The following is a 20,682-nucleotide window of genomic DNA, read 5'->3' as shown; positions in this document are numbered from 1 at the left end:
TTCATTCATTTTCTACCGCTTTTTCCTCACGAGGGTTGTGGGGGGTGCTGGAGCCTATCCCAGCTGTCTTCGGGCGAGAGGCGGGGTACACCCTGGACTGGTCGCCAGCCAATCACAGGGCACATATAGACAAACAACCATTCACACTCACATTCATACCTATGGACAATTTGGAGTCGCCAATTAACCTAGCATGTTTTTGGAATGTGGGAGGAAACCGGAGTACCCGGAGAAAACCCACGCATGCACGGGGAGAACATGCAAACTCCACACAGAGATGGCCGAGGGTGGGAATTGAACCCTGGTCTCCTAGCTGTGAGGTCTGCGCGCTAACCACTAGACCCCAATCTTTTGAATTTTTTCAATTGTTATTGTGATCTGAAATGATGGAGTACATGCAAGGAAGATGAGGAGCATATGCTGAGATAGGTTCTCCTATTTGACAACGACAGAGCATGAATGCAGGTGGACCACAAACACGGCGCCTGGATTAACCTGCTACTGTGTTTAAAGTGACTGTCAGGAACAGAGGTGGTCTACATGGTGACGCGCATTGTGGCCTCTGTTGCGCAGTCCAGTGGGCCCTGAGCATTTAAAGGTAATGAGAAGCATTCAATTGATTGGTTAAGATTAAATTTGGCTGTGTTAAACCCCCTCATGCCTTCTCGCCTCCCTCTGTGCCGCTTGCGCCGGTGAGAGGGATGGAGGCGTGGATGCGGTCAACGGTTTACCAAAATAGAGGTCTACGAAAATAGAGCCCATTGTCTTCATACAGTTGTTACAGCAACCAAACTGAATTTCTGCTATGGGAAAATGTAATCTGAAAAGGGATTGAGAATGGGATTAAACATGAAACCAGTTGATTTACTATGACACATGATTTTTGGATGAAATTGGTTTTGCTGCAATGCAGTGCTTCCTACTTCTGCATGGATTTTTATCATTTCTCTTCGAGGTCTAAATGCACATTGCACAAATGGAAATTATGCCATGAGAGCGCAGGGGTTATTGCTTTAATGGTGACAAGGTGAAGGGACAGAAGTATCACTAATGGGCTGACAGCTACATCAAGCCTGAGAGGACCAGATGCAGGAGTCATAGATGAAGGCTAATTTGTCCACAGGACTATAGTTCCAGGTGACAAAAGTCATTGGTCCTCATTTAAAAACTGTTTTTCAGAACAAAGTTCTTTTTAAGTCCCAGTTTTGCACTGGAAGAATGTGATATGTAAAACTAATAAACGACTACAGTGGTCCCTCGCTTGATCGTAGTTGAAACACTGCATTCTAGTCAGGCATCAGTAATATTACATTGATGGGATGACATTAGATTAGATTACCTTCTCACTGCACTGGAGTCAGCCAAGGCATGTCCAACATTACATAGTGAAAAGAAGTCCTCCCATTCCGTTTTTGACTTCTTACTTACTTACTTCTTACTCCTTCTTCACCACACTGTTTGAAACCCTTTCCTAACTTCCGATTTCCTCCCACATTCCAAAAACATGCTAGGTTAATTGGCGACTCCAAATTGTCCATAGGTATGAATGTGAGTGTGAATGGTTGTTTGTCTATATGTGCCCTGTGATTGGCTGGCGACCAGTCCAGGGTGTACACCGCCTCTCGCCCGAAGACAGCCGGGGTAGGCTCCAGCAACCCCGCGACCCTTGTAAGGATAAGCGGTAGAAAATTAATTAATAAATAAAATGCACTACTCAATGCTGTCTACAGTGGCTAATCCTGAAAATCAATCCACAACACGATATTTTCTTAGTAATTTCCTTAGTTTTTTGTTTTGTTTTTTTATTTTTCACCAGACAAATGCTCTGCGTATTACTGGTACTAGCAGACAATATGTTAAATCAAGTATGACTAGTTAGGTTGTTGGTTTAAACTCTACGTTGTTTCTTCACAATCTGTTACAATGTTCTTCATTTAAACTGGCTGTACTGTTTCAAATGTGAGGCCTTTGACGACAGGATGTTTCTCAGACTTTGGTTATGATCCAGTGAAGAAAGCAGTTAAGGCAGCCACAGGGCCCTGTCTGTCAAACACAGCTTGTGTGGGTCAAGTGAAGGCTAAATTGTCACTGTGCTGCTTACACTGCACACTGCAGGGGGTAATTTGACAGAGTCACAAGCTCAGCAGGTCAAAGTCCAACACAATGGAAATTACATGTAATAGCAGCAAATGTAGCAATAACAAAGAATGACGAATGGACTGTATGATGATTTAATAAGTAATTTCAAAATTGATAACATTATCGGTCATCAGATAGGCAGTGTTAAGGCACTGAAGATGAACTGTGGGTGTGAATGAGCATGTGCTCTAACGCGTTACTAACGCCTTTAGATTTGATGATATATGTATTGGTCAGCTGATATTACTGGACATCCATTGTATTAAACAGTCAACAGACAGCATTGGTACCAGTTTACCAGTTTACTACTGTTGTTATTCTGATGAAAGGGTGGCACATTTCACAACTTTTGACAAAGTAAACACAAAAAAACCCATACTATGAACCATATTGCACCTCTCAATATTATTGAAGAAATGTTAGTTTAATGATAGTATATAACTGACTACTCCACCAGTACGACTGACCCTAAATACTGTTCTCCACCAGTATAATCCCAGCAGATAAGGTCCCTTGTCAATCAGATAGAACCCTAAGACATTGTGACATTTAGTGAGCAGAACAATATCACAGCTGCTTATCTGACCTTTCACAAAGGCTCCCCCAACACTATGTGGGAGCGCGGCAGAGTTGCTGCCAATAGTGTTTGTAAACAATGTAACAATCTTTGTTTCACATCCTGTTTAATGAAGCCATGTACACACATTTATCTACAAATCTCTGACCTGCATATCTCCTGTAAGAGTCCAGAGAAGACTTGATAATATCAAAGATTCAAATTTGTGATTATGGAGATTTATATACAAGTTATTATTGTTATTTTTTTTAATTGTTATTGCATCTGCAGTACTATGCGAGTGCAGAGATTGTAAATTACTTTAAATATTAACAGGGACTCAATGACTGCTTTGGGAAAATAGACTTGCTAACACTGCCATCCAGTGTACAAAGATTGTACTGCATACATTTTTCATGCAAGACCACATCACGCTCCATGACTATGTTGACAAAATGAAGACAATGCAGCTCCACAGCTAAGCCTAATTACTTAATTGTCACTGGGGCTATTATCCTAAAAGACACGTGTAAATAAAATTAATTTGATACATTGTGTATAGCATGGTTTTAGTTTGTCTGTTTTTGTCCAGCAGAGTTTACAGACCTTGAATTCTAATGGTATTATTGAGATGCAGAGCATGCCAGAACTGGGATGGGACTCTAGCCTTCATCTGGTTGGTACAAAGCCCAGAAATGTATGCACACACTCTGAGCTAATAGGTTGGCTTATACAACATAAACAGACGATTTGTCTTCATGGATTAGAGCTGAGGTGTGATGGCCTCTTGAATCTTAAAAACCTAACTCCTTAGATGTTCCTGTGATGATTTCTCCACTCTGAATTCTATTACTACCCGCTTGTCATGTCACTGGTATTTGTTCAATACCTTGTAATTAGAAGAGGCAGGGAATTTTGGAATTTTCAAGCTTTACAAAAAACACGGCCACAGTCACAGACCTGGCAACACTGATGTGCATTTGTGAGTGTATATTATGTCTTAAATCTCTTATTTTCTATGATTATGTCTACTATATTGAGTAATTTGAGTGTTTACGTGACTCTAGGGGTGTTATTTCAGGTCTAGAGGGCTCTAACAATGTTTAAAAAAAAGGTTTTAAACACATTAGGTGTGCGCTAAATATTTGATTCATAAATAAGGGATCCTTCCGCATGGTGGCCGAGTTGGTAGCATCTTGGCTTCCTCCCACATTCCAAAAACATGCTTAATTGGCCACTCTAAATTGTCCATAGATATAAACACAGATATAAATGTGTGAATGGTTTTATGGACATTATATTATATTATATTATATTATATTATATTATATTATATTATATTATATTATATTATATTATATTATATTATATTATATTATATTATATTATATTATATTATATTATATTATATTATATTATATTATATTATATTATATTATATTATATCATTTTATATTATATTTAATTCGTTCATTCATTTTCTACCGCTTATCCTCACGAGGATCGTGGAGGGTGCTGGAGCCTATTCCAGCTGTCTTCGGGCGAGAGGCGGGGTACACCCTGGACTGGTCACCAGCCAATCACAGGGCACATATAGACATATGATTTTATTTTATTTTATTTTATTTTATTTTATTTTATTTTATTTTATTTTATTTTATTTTATTTTATTTTATTTTATTTTATTTTATTTTATTTTATTTTATTTTTCATTCATTCATTTTCTACTGCTTTTTCCTCACGAGGGTCGCGGGGGTGCTGGAGCCTATCCCAGCTGTCTTTGGGCGAGAGGCGGGGTACACCCTGGACTGGTCACCAGCCAATCACAGGGCACATATTGACAAACTTATTTTATTTTATTTTATTTGTTAAACAAAAACAGTTTGTTTGTCCAGTTCTTTTTTCATTGCGCGTTTCTTAAAAGTAATGTTGTAATATTGTCTTGTCTCATTCTTATGGACCCAGTCTTATTTATGGTCTCATCTTGTCTTGTGAGCTGGGTGTCTCGTGATACCTCTAATGTATACACAATTATACATTATTACTTTGGAAAGCGTTTTTCTCGCAGGAGAAATGGAGCTGTAGAAATATGGGTGTAATAGGTGTGTAAAGTGGTCACACCCTGTGTGAGTACTTGGTAATCGCTGGTCATCACAATTGGCACATTTGATGCAGTCTGAATTGAAATGTCGATACATCATTTTTACATTCTTACTGTGTTGGGAGTTTTGTCCTAGACCAGGGGTGTCAAACTTATGCAATGGAGGGCAGAGACACTGCAGGTTTTCTTTCCAGACGGTCACTAAAGCAGATGATTAAGTTGAAGGAGGTCATCAATTAAATCACCCGCTGAAGAATCTGTTTGTCTTGTCCCTCCATTGACACGTGACCTAGGTTGTGGAGATACGAGATTGCCACTGGTTATAGAAGCCCCTTCTTGATGGCCCTCAGCATTGAGATTGACTGCAAGGCTGTTTTTCCCAGTGCTGGAGATACTGTCCCTTGTGTAATTCAGGGTCCAACATACAGTCGTGTCCTCCCATCTTCTCTTCGATCCATCTGGCATCCAAATTCCAAAGGCAATATTTTCACTCATGACTGGACATAATGTTATGTCCACATGTTATGGAGTTGCCTACATCAGGACAAATGGGCCTGACAGTTGGGCATAGTCATGGCAGGCCTTTTGGAGTCTGTATGAGCCCAGAGACTGGTTGCATGCAGTCACTTTCAAAGTTTTTGGGCATGTAGCCATGTGGGGAAAAAAACACTGAAAACTCGTAACGAAGCGACCACCAGTTCCTAAGTGCTGAAAATCTTTTTTATGCGTCATTTTTGTGATTATTTCTCCTATAATGCGTAACACAAGTGTAAAGGTGACTACGAGTTTTACTTCGTGTCTAGATAATGTTTTAATGCTCTAATAATGTTTTAAAAAAATATTCAGAAGGTTGTATACAGGCTTTCTATGCGAAAATGAACACTAGGATGTTGTGAATGAATATGACTTGCATGTTTTGTTTTCATCCATAAAATAAAATGTAAACAATCTTTTCCAAAATAATTATAGATATGTTTATCCCTCCTGTTTTACCATTTTTCAGCAGGTGCAGCAGTGCAGCCCATGTTGAAACACACCTGGACGTTAGAGGCTACTGCGCACAGACGGTTGTCAGATAGTATTATCTGAAAGCTGCCATGTCCAGACCAGCGTTAGGCATGGTGCCTTGATAAGAGGCATCCATGGCAGCTGGTGGGTGCTGTTTTTTCATCTGTCCCCGTGGACCACAGAGATCAATAGCCGGAAGCCAAAGAAGTCAGGCTGTTTAAATGGGATAAAGAGAGATGCATTGGATGTTTGTATTTGCTGTAGTCCTGCTTTGGTGTAAAAAAAACATTGAAAGCTTAGATTGGGATGTTTTAATGTGAATGTGGGGTTTGGTTAAGAAATAACACCAAACTAAAACAGACACTATTGTATTTCTGTATAATTCTTTAGTCACATTCAAATAAAAAGGTGTCACAGAGTCAATCTAGATTTTTACCAAGAATAATTGTGAAAAATGTTTTATTCTGGTCATTCCAACCTGCTATCATTGGTCACCTGTGAACACTTTCCATTTTCTGCTATCATTTTGGAGCACTAAAATTCACCCAGCAGTTAGTTTATAGCCACCAAGTAACGTTATCTTATTTATGATATACATTCCATAATGTGGTGTACATAAAGTGATGCTATGGAGCCATATACGTATTTATCTTTGGCCCGTTCCCCCTCTTCTTTCTAAATTGTACACCTGATGGCTTTGACTTTGTCTTTTCCATGTTTTGGCGATCGAATGTTGCTGTAATTTTTTGTTCATTGTAATCTGTCTCTGCTGTGGGGTCCAAACTCTGACAGTACCGATGCGTAAAACAAATCTTACTTATTGGAATAGTGGTGTCGTATAGAGGAGTGGTATAGTAAACTGTATTTAAAATGGATGGACTGAGCAGAATTAATATGAAATGCAATAGCAGGGAACATTGTTTGTATACAATTTATTACACTGTACAAAAAAATGTTAAACAGAAAACAATAATAAAAAGAAGCATTGATTATAAATTGAATACATAATATACAGTATGATGATCCATCAAAACAGTGGTTTTCTGCTAAAGGAACAATTCCCCCATTGCATATCCAAACATTATAATTGATTCTATCCTTTAAAAAAAACCTTGCAGGTAGAACTACATAAAGCCTGATAGCCCAAAAGAATATATTGAAGATGGAAATATCTTAAATTCCTAAATTAGTCACTGAATTTTAATATCTGAGTATTGGTTCTAAAGTTTTCTATTAGAACACAGACAGGTCATGTAACAGCAGACATTGTTATTTTGCATTTGTTAAAAATAAATAATCATGTACAAATGCATGTAAACATGAACTCCCAGTTAATACATACGCAGACATCATCTTACATCTTCTTATACAAACATTGCCAATGTGTTGTAAAAGCACAAGGCGAATAGAAAGACTCCTCTCTTACCAGTGAAGCATCACACCTTAAATCCTTTCTAAAACCTGTTAATCCATAATCCCACTGGTCCACTGGTCATTGGCCCATTTAGTCTCTGTGCAAGGCCTGTCCAACAACACACAAATCCGGGTGGGATGCAGAGCGTGACGTTGCTCTCAGGTTGGACTGGCTACCCCATGATTCTTCTCCTCTTGGGTTATCATCTAGTCTATAACATAAGCACAAGGAAAACATATATATAATTATTGATTGCAACATGGTGTAAAATGTGTGAATGGGAAGACATTGTCTACCTGGTAGTCTTTGCTATGTTTTGGCAGAAGTTGAATTAATCTTAAAATATGCCACCATTATCATTTTTGGTGATTTGTTTGACTGTTTTATTTAGTTTTTTATAGGAACTTGTCATTTTTCATCTAACTACTCTGTTGCATTAGTATTTGTAAGTAGAGTCAGACTTGGAATTAGGCACCCTCTTGTGGCAAAAAAAAAAATCTCATAGACATTTTTTAACACATTGCACCTTGTTATATTCATAACATTTTGTGTGTGTGAATTGCACTGATTATTATTATTATTTCAGCACAGGTTATCATGATCATTATTATTTCAGGGGTGGAAAAAGGGTCTATTTTGAGGGATGCCTTTTGTTTGTCTTTGAAGTTGTGTTTGAGTAAATAAAGCTAACCAAACGCTACTGTAAATGCTCGGTCAGTTCTTCAGTAATTAAATGCTTTTTCATTTTTGCTACGTCTCTTTGCTCCATTTAGTTATACTTCTCTGCTCACTAAGCAAGCAAGCAAGGGGACAACATGCAAAGTCTTCACAGATAGGTCATAGCTCGATTTGAACCCAAAGACTCCCGGCTGTGAGAAACCTGAACTCCTGCCAATTCTGGACTCTGCAAAATCACTCGTTCAGATTTGTGATTTACGGTTTATCAAAAGAACAGTCAAAACTCACCCCTGTGTGCAAATTGATGGCTCACTTCCGCAGGTCTCAGCCCCCAAGAAGCCTGGTGATTGAGGTGGAAGGTTTAAACTTGGTCTTCTCTCTGAATGGCTTCTTTGAATAAAAGGTCGGGGTCCTGGGATGAACACAAGAAACTTGCCTCGATTCCCACAAGTATGTGACAGAGAAGAACCTTCAGCAGAGGCCCATGCTTGAGTCGTTTGGGGAGGTGTGCAAGGCTGGGCCTCAAACAAGGATGGAGAAACTGGGCAGAAGACGGAACGTGCATTACTGATCAATCGAGTGGAGTCTTCGGTGCTGCTCTCTCTTGTCCATCTTTGTACTTTTGGTGAAGCAGGTGGGGATGGTGCTTTTAAAGGGTATGAGGAGGAAACGTTTGAGTTTAAAATGTTCTGCTTCATAATAGGCGGGCTGGGAAGTCTCTTGTGACCTTCTGGTGGAGTTGTGAGTTTTCTGTAAACTGGAGGACTGGCTGAAGAGGGCGGAGTTGGCGTTTTTTTTAAATTGTGGGGACTAGGAAGTCTTCGATGAGAAGTCCTTGGAGTAGAAGGTGTGGATGGCAACATTCGTCCTTTGGACAGCGGTGGAGTGGCAAGTGAATGACTACTGGCTGCAGATGAGGGAGGCACTTCAGACAATGTTGTGTTTACTTCAGGCATCGAGAGGTTGTCATCCTCCTGTACATTTGTTGAGTCCCGTTGACCGGTAGATTGACCTGTTACATCATCATTTTTTAATGATTTCCCCAACAGTGAGTCTGAGGAGTGTTTTAGGTATCTGTTTTTTCTGATTTGCAGCAACAATGTGGAATCATTTACTGAGGCAAGGTCTTCTTGAACATCTGGTTGACTGACATTTGTCTGGTTTGTTGCAACCTGATGATCAACTTTAGCTGGGCAAATTACCTTCATACATTGTGGCACGCCTCCTTTGCTTGGCAACACAGGTACAGATTGAACTGAGGCTCGTAGTCGCTGAGACAGTCCAGTCCGTTTTACCACAGGTGATTTTACAAGTTTTGTTGTCCCATCATCTGCATGACTTTGGGCACTTTCAAATGAATTGTCCATTAACACCTCTAGAGGCGGTGGAGGTAGACTATCCAAATCTATATAATCAGTCTTCTGAGTTTTATCAGGTCTCGAATTGGTTTTCCCAATGCTAAGAAAAGCTGTAACATTCCCTAAACCTGGCAACACTGGAACACCACATTTCCGCACACCCCGAAGTGGCCCGAGAGCTTCAGGACTGTCCAATTCTTCTATTCCTTGACTGAAAGTATCAATGAGTTTTTTGACCGAATTCCTGCCTCTATACAGGCCTGAAGATGGTCTTGGTGATACAGGGGGGCTTGGAGGTGGAGTGGCTTTAACAGGGTACATCAATGTTGTCTTATCTTTCTGGTTATCATCTTCCTTTATATTATTGGCAGATTCCTGGCATTTGGTGATGTGCTTTGAAAGTGCTGCCCTGTCTCGTAGATTGCCATCTTTCTCCAAAGACGGGTGCTTACGAGATATTTTTGGAGACTCTGCTGGTGAGGTTCTGTGATTTTGTTTAGATGATGTCGTCTTTGCATTTCCCTTTATGTTTTCTTTGTTTTTGGCTATTTTCTGCAACTTCTGACTTAAATTTTTCTGAGACCTTTCCAGTTCAAGCAAATTGGGATCTTCACCTTTGCTCCGCATAGATTCGACAGAACGCGAACGTCTCTCTTTAACCACTGGGGCTGCTTTAACTACTGCTCTTCTAACTGTTTGGGATCTTTTTAGAGATAGTCCCTTTTCATCAGTCAATTGGCCTCCAACTGCTTTTGGACAGCCTGCAACCTTTGACTTGGCACCTGTGCTTGTTGGTTGGTGAAACTGTACTTTACCACTTATAGTATTTTTCATTTTGATAGTCATTTCTACATTTGTCGGATTCTCTTTACGTCTTGAGGGAATTTTTTTTTGTTCTGAATTTTGTCCATTTCCAATGTCTCCAACCATATTATTGCCATCATCATCTTCCTCACCATCATCGAAAGAGCCTAATAATGACTCCCCCTGTGCATTTGCCATCATTGTGCACATAGAAGCTAAAGAGTTCAGAGAAGTAAGAGAAACACTTGGGCTTGGACACGCATGCTTTTTCCTTGCGACACCTGTCATTGAGGAATATGCCATAGGACTAACTGGAGTAGTCCTGCTCGTTGCACTAGATTCACAACTCACACGCCTATGGCGCCTTTCCGATCCAGCAAGGGATTCACTCTCAGCTCCAATACCACTGTCCTCGCTGAAGAGAGCAGAGTCCTCTGGTCCAAGTTTGCGAAGAGATGCCAATTCAATGCGAGATGAGAGTCGCATTATCCTCGTCTCAACTTCACGTTTGACTTTCAATTTCTCCTCTAAAAGTTCTGAGACAGAAGAAAAGTATTCCGCTGCCTCCTCCAGGGCAGAGTCTCCAATTCCTCCAACAGTCTGGTTCACATTCTGCATTCTCTGTGTGGTGTATTGAAGCAGCTGCTGCAACAAATCCGGTGGGGGTTCAATAGCAGAGCCTGATTTTAGAGGTGCAGAGGATGAGAGGTTTTTCATTTGACTTGGCCAAGCAAGATGTTCTCCGTTTTCTTTAAGCATTTTTTCTCCTTCATCAACAATTTCTTCCAGTACCTGAATTATTTCCTCATAGCGCAAAGCCAGAAAAGAAACCATTGGCTGTAGAAATGCTTGAGTTTGCATTGCTTGTTCCAGCAGTCCAAGTACACCATCATATTTGTTTATGCTGGGATTTAAAAAGGCATAAGCAGCTTGGTGAGCTTTTACCAGAGGTTCCGGGAAATCAATTTTCTGCATCTCCTTATCTTTCTTTTTCAGCACTTTCATACCTCTTGAATGTCTCTTTGTTTTTTTGCCTGCCTTTCTCTCAGTTACATCCTGCTTGTCCCCGTGTTTTTCTGTTTTCTGATTCATGTTGTTGTCTATTTTGTGACTCTTCGTTTTATTCGGGTTTAATATCTCCGGAGTAGGAACTGTGACATGGGTATCTCCTTGTGTTGCTGGCAAATGTTCATCCTTTTGAAATAATTGTTTTTGTCCACTTGTCTTCCTGTCTTTAGTATCTCCATCAGTAGCTCCAGCAGAAATATGATTGGCTCCGTCGATAAAATGGACTGCTCTCGGTTTTTCTTGAGGTACAGGGGGCAACATTCTTCCCCTCCTCAAAGAGCCCAAAGTCCCCAGATTATTACCTTTGGACGGTGAACAACCCATTTTCCTCCAAAGCTTACAAGTCTGTCATCCCGACACCTTCAAAACAGTATGTGGTGGGGTGGATAATGCAAAGATATCCAAGGCCCTTAGCCACCAGCTGTATCTGTTACCTTGAGATGACAAAAGCAGCTGAAATTGATGTCTTCTCTTTCCATGAAGACAAAGCCAAACCAAAATGTTGTTGAATCCATATTTGTCAAAAGGGTCAACGATTGGAAAAATAAATCCAACAATTGCTGGTCATGTTTATTGATAGGTCTTGTAGCGTGGCTGTACTCTAAAACTCATCCCTGAGTGTCTGACAAAGGACAAGCAGCTGAAAGGATTAGTGAGGCTTTCAGTGAACCCCTCGGCATGTACATATGTCACGTTAAAGCATATAAAACTCACCTACTTGTAAGCACATAAGCTCATTTGGGTAATGAGGGCTGGCCTCAGGTGTCTTTTTATAGTGAGCACAAAAATATCTTTCACAGTGGAGCACTGCCACAGCAAAATCAATTAAATCAACTCAATCTTAATTCATTAAACTTTAATCACATTTCAATTGTAATCAGTTTAATTTCAGTGTGTCAATCATACAAAGAGAGTTGTTGGTGTCACTCTTATTACACATCGGTGCATACATATAGTAGCGTGGGAAGGAGTGTGGTTCTTTTGTGCAGGGCTCAGTAGTGTCAGGCAGATAGAAGGCAGTGAATGACGTTGTGACTAAGATAATAGAAGTCGTTTCCCTGCTTCCTTCTTGGTTCTCTTAGGGAAAATCTAACTATGTTTGGTCTGCCAATAGTGTGTGATCAAGCTGACCAACGATAACGATAACATATATGTTGTGGAAGTGGTCATCTGTAAATAAAAACATAGTTAATGATATACAGTAGCTATAGTTGCCTCCATCCTACCTGAAAAACTGAATTTCTAGAGCATATTTTAAGGGGTTTTCTGCTCACCTCAGACTCTGTTATAGGAATCATTATAAGAACCATTGAAGCATTAATAGAGGCATTAATTTCCCCTTTGACATGATTTAAGTTATCAGGTCTGAAAATAGATTTTTCATTATTTTTACCAAGCCACTGCACCTCCCCTGAAGTTATCTGGCACCAGCTCAACCTTACACCAAAGTGCAAGCCCAGAGGCCAATTTCAGCCCACAGTATTTTTTTGTTCTACAGTTTTTTTATTTTGCAAATAAAATAATTATTGTTAGTAGATATTACAATAGTTTGTCCACATAAAACACAAAGCTAAGGTGTCAATGTATCAGATCATTAACTGACAAAGCTGCTGTGATGTTTGATCAAAGGATGATTTTTTTCTACACAGATACTGTAAGTATGGCTGGTCCTTGGCCGGTGTTACAACACTGAAAGGAGTCACTATACAAAAGAGCTTGGAAAGTATTAGACAAAAAGTACAGATCTTACCATCATTGTATAAACTCATAATCTAAATACAAAGTACTTGGCTTTGAAAATATTGTGAAATTTAGAAATGGCTGATTTACAAATGCCTTCACAGGCTGAGTTTATCAAAATCAGGTCCTCACTATCCCAAGCTATATCCAGAAGTAATTGTCACGTACCACAGAGACAAACTACTTTTGGTCAAAATGTCCTCTCTTTCAAAGGCAGTAACATTTGGAATCAGCCAGTTATCTTAAAAGAGTCCTCTAGTTTTGCTGCCTTCAAGCATCCGTTTTTAAGTGGCAGTTATTTGTTTAAATGAACAACTGCATGTAACATTTATTGCATTACACGTTTTGCTTAATTTTTTTTACAAATATTTCTTCTTGGGCCTCATGGTGGAAGAGTGGTCAGCATGTTGGCCATGTGGCAACACCTGGGTTCGAATCTCGGCTTGGGCATCTCTGTGTGGAGTTTGCATGTTCCCCCCATCCATGTGTGGGTTTTCTCCGGGTACTCCGGTTTCCTCCCACATTCCAAAAACGTTAATTGGCGACTCTAAATTGTCCATAGATATGAATGTGAGTGTGAATGGTTGTTTGTCTCTGTGTGCCCTGTGATTGGCTGGCGACTAGTCCAGGGTGTACCCCGCTTCTCGCCCAAAGACAGCTGAGATAGGCCCCAGCATACCCCGCCACCATAGTGAGGATAAGCGGCATAGATATCTCATAGAGCTTAATATTATGACTTTATTGACCTAATATTTTGTATTTATTCTTGTAAAGTGAGTTTTTTTTTCTTTAGTTAAATTGTATTTTTATCATGTGCCATGGGCCAGGTACAAAACAGCCATGCTGCAATGTATAAAATAAAACTGAACAAAAAATTCACTCAACACTCAAAATAACAACATTGTGTGTTATGCTTATGACATCTGTAAACAGTTTTTGATTGTATGGGTCATTTTTGTAAATTATGTATATACTGTATGTACACATACAGTTTAGTTTATTCTGTCGATCATTCTGGGAAATTAATCTAGAGCTGTGATTCTTACTTCGTTAGATTTATGTAAAGTTTTCCTCAGAAACAAAAAGCAAGCCATGTACACATTTTATCCACGACCATGAGCGCAACGACGACTTCACGCTCTCGTGCTCGCCTCCTGGCTGGCGGTATGGCGCGCACACATGCGCCTTTATTGTACATTTGTTTGGAGGGAAGTGGCAGATGAAGGAGTTTCTGTCTGGATTTGGTCAACGAACTGTCAACTCTCTGACCTCTTCACAGGGGTTATAACCGACAATTGGTGGGTATGTAGCTCCTTCATGTTGTATGGCACACTTTAAACTTTTAGTTTAGGTCCTGTAACTTTTGGGTATAGCTTCAGGCTAACGCTAGCTTCTGATTAGAAGCTAGCGGACAATCCGTGGCGAAAACGGATTTAGCGTGTTATTAGCAATAGTGTTGTCCATTGATTTTCAATCCCAATTATTAATATATAATGAGTGTTGTTTCAAAGCTGTGAAGTTTATACAGCAAATTGTGGAAAGTATCCGGCATACAATTTCGCTTAAAGTGTGTGCACTCCTCACATTAATAATCGTGTGGGCTAAAGTGTGCTTTACGAACGAATTGTTTATAAGTGGTATGTGTGGGTTTTTTCCCCACTGTCTGGACTCACACGTTTAACTCAAGTTTCGGCGCATGCGCGCACAATTCACAAAGGTGAGTGACTGGAGTCAGTAAAATGAATTGAGTTTCTCATTACTTGTGTAGGCGCCATTATTATCAAGCACTTAGGACAGGGCTTCCCAAACTTTTTTTTAGTCCTGGCAGCATACATGCAGACACAAACAATGACATTGCCTCCACCATGCTTGACTGTAGGCAGTGCTGTATACCATTAGCTTGGTACTCCCATGTGCGGACAGCAATCTAGACAAGTGTGTTCAGTATTTTTTGTGGATAGTGGGAACATTCAAATTAACAGAATGTATTTTTACATGTGACAAAGTTTAACATGACTTGACAGATTTCCTCTCCTTATTGGAACACATCAGAATGGCATTCACCTCACGAGACCCAGGCATGAGCATGATGAAACCAACAACTCAGAGGTGCCGAGCTCCCACCACCTGTGGGGTGGCTGCCATAAAGAACCCCTTACTGGGCAGGACATTACCCCGGCTCAAAAGAACCAGCACTCAGGAACAACGGGGTCCACCAGAGAAGAGCTGCTGCTGGAATGATATATATTATTTTAGAATGACACCGCCACCAACCATTGTAATTCAGCGGCAGGAAATGACATCATACTTCAAACTTTTTGGTGAAGAATTGCTATTCCATTGCATCATTCGAGCAGTGTCTCCCCTCAAAATGACTGAAATATTTAAATCTCATATTTAATCATGTTACACCATGTTTCAGACGATGACCTAATCCAAGACTTTTTGTGGATGGACTGTTGCTGTAAAATAACGGACAAGGTGAGGCTCAACCTCTATGAACAATATTGGTGTTGATGATTCAACTCATGTCTTTCTACATTTTCAGTATCTCCTTGCCATGGTATTTGTCTACTTCAAAAGATCCCGCTTCTCTATTGCAGAATACAGCAAGAACAACTTTTTCATTGCCCTGTAAGCTTACATTATTTGATCAGTATACATTGTACTGAGTTGTCCAACATCTCCAACATTTTAGTTACCTTGTTAGGCCAACACTTTTTTTAATCAGCTAAATTTCAGTCCAAACGTTAAGTTTTTGTCATACTTGACACAGTTTTTTCACTATAAAAATATAAGACCACCACTGGCCAGCTTATGTTATCCATAGTATTTTAAAAGAACACATAACATTAAACTAAATAAGATTTGTTTACTCAGCTGCCAATCTGCAACATGTGTTACATTTATTTCCCTTACTCTTCATCCGTTTCCCCATAGTGGTGTTATGTAGTCTATTTGCATTCTAAAATGTGTCAGGTTTAGCAGTTCTTTATCGCAGCAAATATTACAGTTAAAGTAGATTCCAGTAATACAGTATCAATCAAAACAGAATTTTGTTTTGAAGGTCTAATTTTTTTAGTACTTAATTTGATTGCCATTAAATTATTTTATTCAGTATATAGTATCCACTCTTTGATCTCGTGATTTTATTTTATGAACTACAGTATATGCCATAGTGCTTACATTTTACTCACATTGTACTGTAGGTACCTTGCAAACACCATGGAGGAAGAAGAAGAGGAAAGTAAATATGAGATTTTTCCATGGGCGTTGGGTAAGAACTGGAAGAAGACGTTTCCTCTTTTCCTCAAGCAGAGGGACAAACTTTGGGCTCGCATTGAGTTTAGAGCAGCAGTCAGTAGACGCTGCTGTGAAGAGGTACACAAATATAATTTTGTTGTTTTAAGTAATCCTAGAGGCTCAATGACTGACTTTTTTTATTTTGAGTCTTATCTTTTGTTTCCATTTATCTGATGTCTTCTTTTCCTACAGGTGATGGCCATCATGCCCTCTCACTTTGTGTGGAAGCGAGAGCGCTCAGAGCACCACAGTGGCGCTCAGCGCCATTATGACCAAAGAGACAAAGCACGTCTTCCACGAGGGCCTGCGGCCTCTCCAGTCCCCTGCACCCACTGCAACCACCAGAAAAGATTTGATCATCAGATCCATTCCTCTTCTACCCCCATAATGTCATCTGTGCAAAGCTCCTGCCCGACACTCCCACTTGGCTATCAGCTGAATTTGGAGAAAACGCCACCCAGGGTCCCTGCCGCTTGCAGGGAGAGAATCAAAAACAAAAATCCTCAGCATTCCTCCTGCAGCTGTATAGTACCTGGTAAGTATGATGCTTAGATCCACTGTCAGTAATTGTGTCGAACTTCACTCAGGTTAACTGAAACTAGTGAATGACCAAATGGTGTTGTTTTCACTGACATTCTGTGGATCTCTCTGGTAGGCAATGAATTGTCCAGCTCCTCCGTGTATGACTCTTCCATGAACTGGATCAATGACGATAAGAACATCTCACCACATCAGCAGTGTTCACAACTTCCTTTTTCAGTCTCCCACCCTGTGGGCACTCATACCCTGAAGAAGATGCCTTAACCAACAACACCCCTTTAGTCTCTTGTGGGTGTAATAATGAGCCAATGGGATAAACACGAGAGCATATTTATTCCACACTGTTCTTGATATTTATATATTTATATGTGATGGAGTTTAAGTTATGCCACATAAACTCAATTAGTGTCATAGAACTGGATGTTTGTGTTTTGGACTGTTGCCTGTGCCTATACTATTAATTGCTTCCTTATAAATTGTCAAATACTATCTTTCAGTTCATTGTTTGGCAATGCTTGTACATAGCCGTACCAGAAAAGTAATGCAAAAAATACATATTCCACAAGCCTTATTGATGAAGCTTTGAAACTCTCGTTTCTTCCCACATTGCATAAACATAAATGTTTTGGCATTAAGGTTAATGGGAGACTCTAAATCGTCCAAAGCTATGAATGTGAATGGTTGTCTATATGTGTGTGATTGTTTGGCAACTAGTCCAGGGTGTACCGTGCGTCTCGCCCAGGCGAGCCCTAGGCTCCAGCGTACCACCCCACGACCCTGGTAAGGACAAGCAGCATTGAAGATTGGGATCTGAACAAAAATACAGTTGGAGAATTTTTGGAAGTCACATTATAATTCAGTGAAATGTACTCTTTGATTTTTGTAATACATTCCTTCAGCTTTTTGATCCTCATATCAGATTTATTTTCCATATATTTTACAAAGGAATATGAATCAAGTGTCACGCAATCTTCTCCTTGCAGCTCAGCGGCTAACCCACAAACTTCCTCAGTTTCACCAGGAACGCTGAAATTGTAAGACAACACTTTTTTTAAAAACTATAAAATGTCAAATGTACTATAAAATGTCAAATGTGTCAACATTTTATCAGACCTGTGTGACTAAATTGCTCTGGGTGAGGTCTGGCAATGTAAGGAACACTCCCAAAGGCCGGATTTTCTTTGGAGTAAATACAGTTACAATTTCAACTTGATTTTCATTAGATACATTCAAATACACTTATTATCACCTTGTTCAGCCTTATCTGGCGTGTCCGCTTCTCTCTGGTCTTCATTGACAAGTGAAGCCTTCCTCATGCAGTACTGCCCATTTTTAAGAAGGGCTGGGCTCACTAGCCAATCCCGGATTGGAACCTCCACGATGCGTTCACACAGTAAAGGGAGTGCTGAGTATCGAATCCCTTCTAGCAGGTCTATGACTTGTGTTATACTAGAGGATGAGCAAGGAGGGAAAAACAAAACAAATATATATTACAGGATGAAATTAAAAACAAAGTGCTTTGGAGGAAAAGTGCCTCACAAAACAGGTTCATAAACACAGGCACTGGTCCATGGTCTCTTGTCTGTCATTTAGCATGGAACGATAATTGATATAATTGATAATCATTGACACACATTTGTATGGATGCCCATACACAGTATAATGCATGGATACTCACTTGGCAAGGTAGACGGCACATACAGCTCCAGGGTGCAGATGTGGAATCACCATTGGTAAAACAAGGTGTGGGTTTATGAGATCAAGTGCAACCTGCAATACACAAAATCCAATCAGTACAACTGCTGTCACCAAATCAAACACACACAATGCTGGATCTCTTTGCTGCACGCATGCAACTTTAAATTACTGACCGCATTGAATCCCTTACAGGCCAAAAGAGATGAAGCCGTGCATAGGTCAGCGTTATGGTACTGAATGTTGTCGGGCCACTCCTCTCCGCGCCGTGCTCGCCACGAGGCCCTCCAGCGCTGATAGTTGAGCATGGCTTTTTTGAGGTGATCCTCCCTGACATCGATGCTCAACACGCTACCCCTGCAGCCCACTGAGGAAAACCCATTTACAGTGAGTGAGTTGGTTTGCCTGCAGATAAGCATTTCACTAAATATACTGGCTGTAAAATACAGCATGCGAGGTATGGTGACACATCAAATGTACATACGATTCAAAAGTTATAAATGGCTGAAAAACACTTTCCCACCCAATTCTTAGATCGTCACAAAGTTCCTTAGACTTTTCTATTGTTCTGTATTGGTCGACCCTATGAGCACTGTCAAGCAAATTATTTCATGTGACAAAGCTGCAGTCAATCGTGATAAATAAGACATCACAAGGCCTTGGCCTTGTCAAGACCAACCACTAGCAGTACATCGTAAAGGGTGATCCAAAAAAAACATGACTTTTTGAAGTGAGTATTGGCAGACGTGAGCAAGTTGCAGCACAGCGAGACAGTGACGTTGAGCAAGTAAACATTATACAAACTGTGAAAGTTTGACAACTGTGCAGAGGGAGTTCCAACATTTTTACAACTTAGAAGTCTTAAGAACTCTGGATGAGTTAAAACAGATTGCATAGTTCATTTGAAAATTCGTGGATAACATTTAATAGTTGTATTTTGGAATTACATTTTTTTAAATCAAATACAGACCTAATAAATATGTTCAGTACTCAATCTAGCATGCAATGATGACAGTATGGTGGGCGCAGACCTGCTCGAGATAAAAACAAAGACATGGCCCCCGAACCAGTACCCGACTCCAGCACACAGTCTCCCTCTGTGACGTCCATCATCATCAGCATAGTGCTGGCATCCTAAACAGTAGAAGCAGATACCATAGCTGTTAACAGTTTGACCCCCAACTTGAAACAAATAAAATAATTACAGAAAATTACCAAGATACTCAGTCAAACGTTGAGGTTTTTGTTCCATATACCTTTGGGTAGCAGATGGCAGGACCCCTCTTCATATTCAGCACATAATCATCCAAACTGGCACGCCGAATGTAGAGGGGAACCTGACGGCTTGTCCTCTGAAAATGACCTGCGGGTTGCCCAGCTACATAGTCATGTAGGACAATCCCCCAGCTGCTCTGCAGACGTCCTCCTGTCTGAAGCTGGAACATCTTCCTGAACTCCACATCCCTTTTCTTACGATACTCAGCTATGAGCAGCTCCCCATACGCAAGCGTTGTGTCTTGTGGAAGTGTAGGACCCTGTAAATTTGAATCGCATTCTTTCAACGGCAATTCATCTCTTGCGTCCAAATCAGTGATTTGAGCTTGTGTGGACAATGTGGACAAAGCATCAGCATGGCTTTGCTCTTTTTGCATGTATGCATCCGCTTCAGGTGGCTGGATCTGTTCTCTCAGCTGCATCACCTCAGGGCTCAATGCATCCTGGGGGAGCAGGCTACTGACTCTCTCAAGCGCAGAGAGAGATCTCCTTTTACACAGTAGTGATTGTTTGGTATTCAAGAGTGATGGATCAGAGTTGTGTCGAGCATCCTGATTTGAGTTCAAACATCCTGTCGAAAAACGTTGTACGTCCAGTCTACTTGAATTGAGATTTCTAAAAATGTCCTTGTGCCTGTAATACCCTGGGGTAGATGAGACAATACGCGTCAGTCTATGCAAAATAAGATGTCCAGCACTAGCCATTTGCACGGCCATTAGTTCACGTTTATTAGAGACAAGGTCGAGAGATATCGTCTATCCGATGAATCAGTAAAAACACTACTGTGTAAATTAGGTCAAAGTAAATAGAACTATATACCTGGCTGAAATCTCAGTTATCGGAGGGTAAATAAGCCCATTGACACATCCATTTCCTCGAATCCTGTTTACATCGCGAAGAGATCACCATGCTTGAAAGCGCAGGTATATGACGTCATAATAAGCGACGGCTGTCATAATTCAACCTTTCCAGTAGAGAGCGCAAGAGTCAAAACACTCGTCAA

The 20,682-nt window shown here is 40.3% G+C and overlaps 3 protein-coding genes across 4 annotated transcripts; 1 reads left to right on the top strand and 2 right to left on the bottom strand.

Moving 5' to 3' along the window:
* Positions 1-6,435: 6,435 nt before the first annotated feature.
* On the bottom strand, positions 6,436-11,777 carry pcare1 (photoreceptor cilium actin regulator 1). Its single transcript, XM_058091418.2, has 2 exons — positions 8,185-11,777; positions 6,436-7,429 (listed from the first exon to the last, which is right to left on the bottom strand). Exons 1-2 carry the CDS (start codon positions 11,448-11,450, stop codon positions 7,309-7,311), a joined length of 3,387 nt encoding a protein of 1,128 aa, XP_057947401.2. The 5' UTR covers positions 11,451-11,777; the 3' UTR covers positions 6,436-7,308.
* A 3,121-nt stretch (positions 11,778-14,898) lies between these two features.
* Positions 14,899-17,388, top strand: spdya (speedy/RINGO cell cycle regulator family member A). The gene is made up of 6 exons (XM_078796159.1): positions 14,899-15,187; positions 15,289-15,347; positions 15,415-15,500; positions 16,076-16,247; positions 16,362-16,704; positions 16,825-17,388. Exons 1-6 carry the CDS (start codon positions 14,920-14,922, stop codon positions 16,971-16,973), a joined length of 1,077 nt encoding a protein of 358 aa, XP_078652285.1. The 5' UTR covers positions 14,899-14,919; the 3' UTR covers positions 16,974-17,388.
* Positions 16,159-20,675, bottom strand: trmt61b (tRNA methyltransferase 61B). Of its 2 annotated transcripts, none has more exons than XM_058091046.2 (7): positions 19,661-20,675; positions 19,478-19,538; positions 18,581-18,771; positions 18,388-18,479; positions 17,959-18,158; positions 17,823-17,888; positions 16,159-17,735 (listed from the first exon to the last, which is right to left on the bottom strand). In XM_058091046.2, exons 1-7 carry the CDS (start codon positions 20,393-20,395, stop codon positions 17,701-17,703), a joined length of 1,380 nt encoding a protein of 459 aa, XP_057947029.2. In that variant the 5' UTR covers positions 20,396-20,675; the 3' UTR covers positions 16,159-17,700. The 2 variants fall into 2 exon arrangements, with proteins under 2 accessions (XP_057947029.2, XP_057947028.2); XM_058091045.2 differs by having other exon boundaries at positions 16,163-17,735; positions 19,436-19,538; positions 19,661-20,673.
* Between the last annotated feature and the right edge of the window lie 7 nt (positions 20,676-20,682).

Source organism: Doryrhamphus excisus, linkage group LG14 (genome assembly GCF_037039965.1).
Source record: "Doryrhamphus excisus strain RoL-2023G ecotype Guam linkage group LG14, RoL_Dexc_Guam_v1.1, whole genome shotgun sequence".
Classification (NCBI taxonomy): Eukaryota; Metazoa; Chordata; class Actinopteri; order Syngnathiformes; family Syngnathidae; genus Doryrhamphus; species Doryrhamphus excisus.
The sequence above is the reverse complement of the archived record's forward strand: the minus strand, read 5'-3'. Positions and strand labels throughout refer to the sequence as shown.

Coding starts and splice junctions, on each gene's coding strand:
- pcare1 (XM_058091418.2), bottom strand. CDS start 11,450: ATGGGTTGTTCACCGTCCAAAGGTAATAATCTGGGGACTTTGGGCTCT. Junction 7,430..8,184: donor CCATCAATTTGCACACAGGG/GTGAGTTTTGAC, acceptor CTTATGTTATAG/ACTAGATGATAACCCAAGAG.
- spdya (XM_078796159.1), top strand. CDS start 14,920: ATGGCATTCACCTCACGAGACCCAGGCATGAGCATGATGAAACCAACA. Junction 15,188..15,288: donor ATCATACTTCAAACTTTTTG/GTGAAGAATTGC, acceptor ACCATGTTTCAG/ACGATGACCTAATCCAAGAC. Junction 15,348..15,414: donor GCTGTAAAATAACGGACAAG/GTGAGGCTCAAC, acceptor CTACATTTTCAG/TATCTCCTTGCCATGGTATT.
- trmt61b (XM_058091045.2), bottom strand. CDS start 20,395: ATGGCCGTGCAAATGGCTAGTGCTGGACATCTTATTTTGCATAGACTG. Junction 19,539..19,660: donor CTGCCATCTGCTACCCAAAG/GTATATGGAACA, acceptor TCTACTGTTTAG/GATGCCAGCACTATGCTGAT. Junction 18,772..19,435: donor TTTGTTTTTATCTCGAGCAG/GTCTGCGCCCAC, acceptor GGTTTTCCTCAG/TGGGCTGCAGGGGTAGCGTG.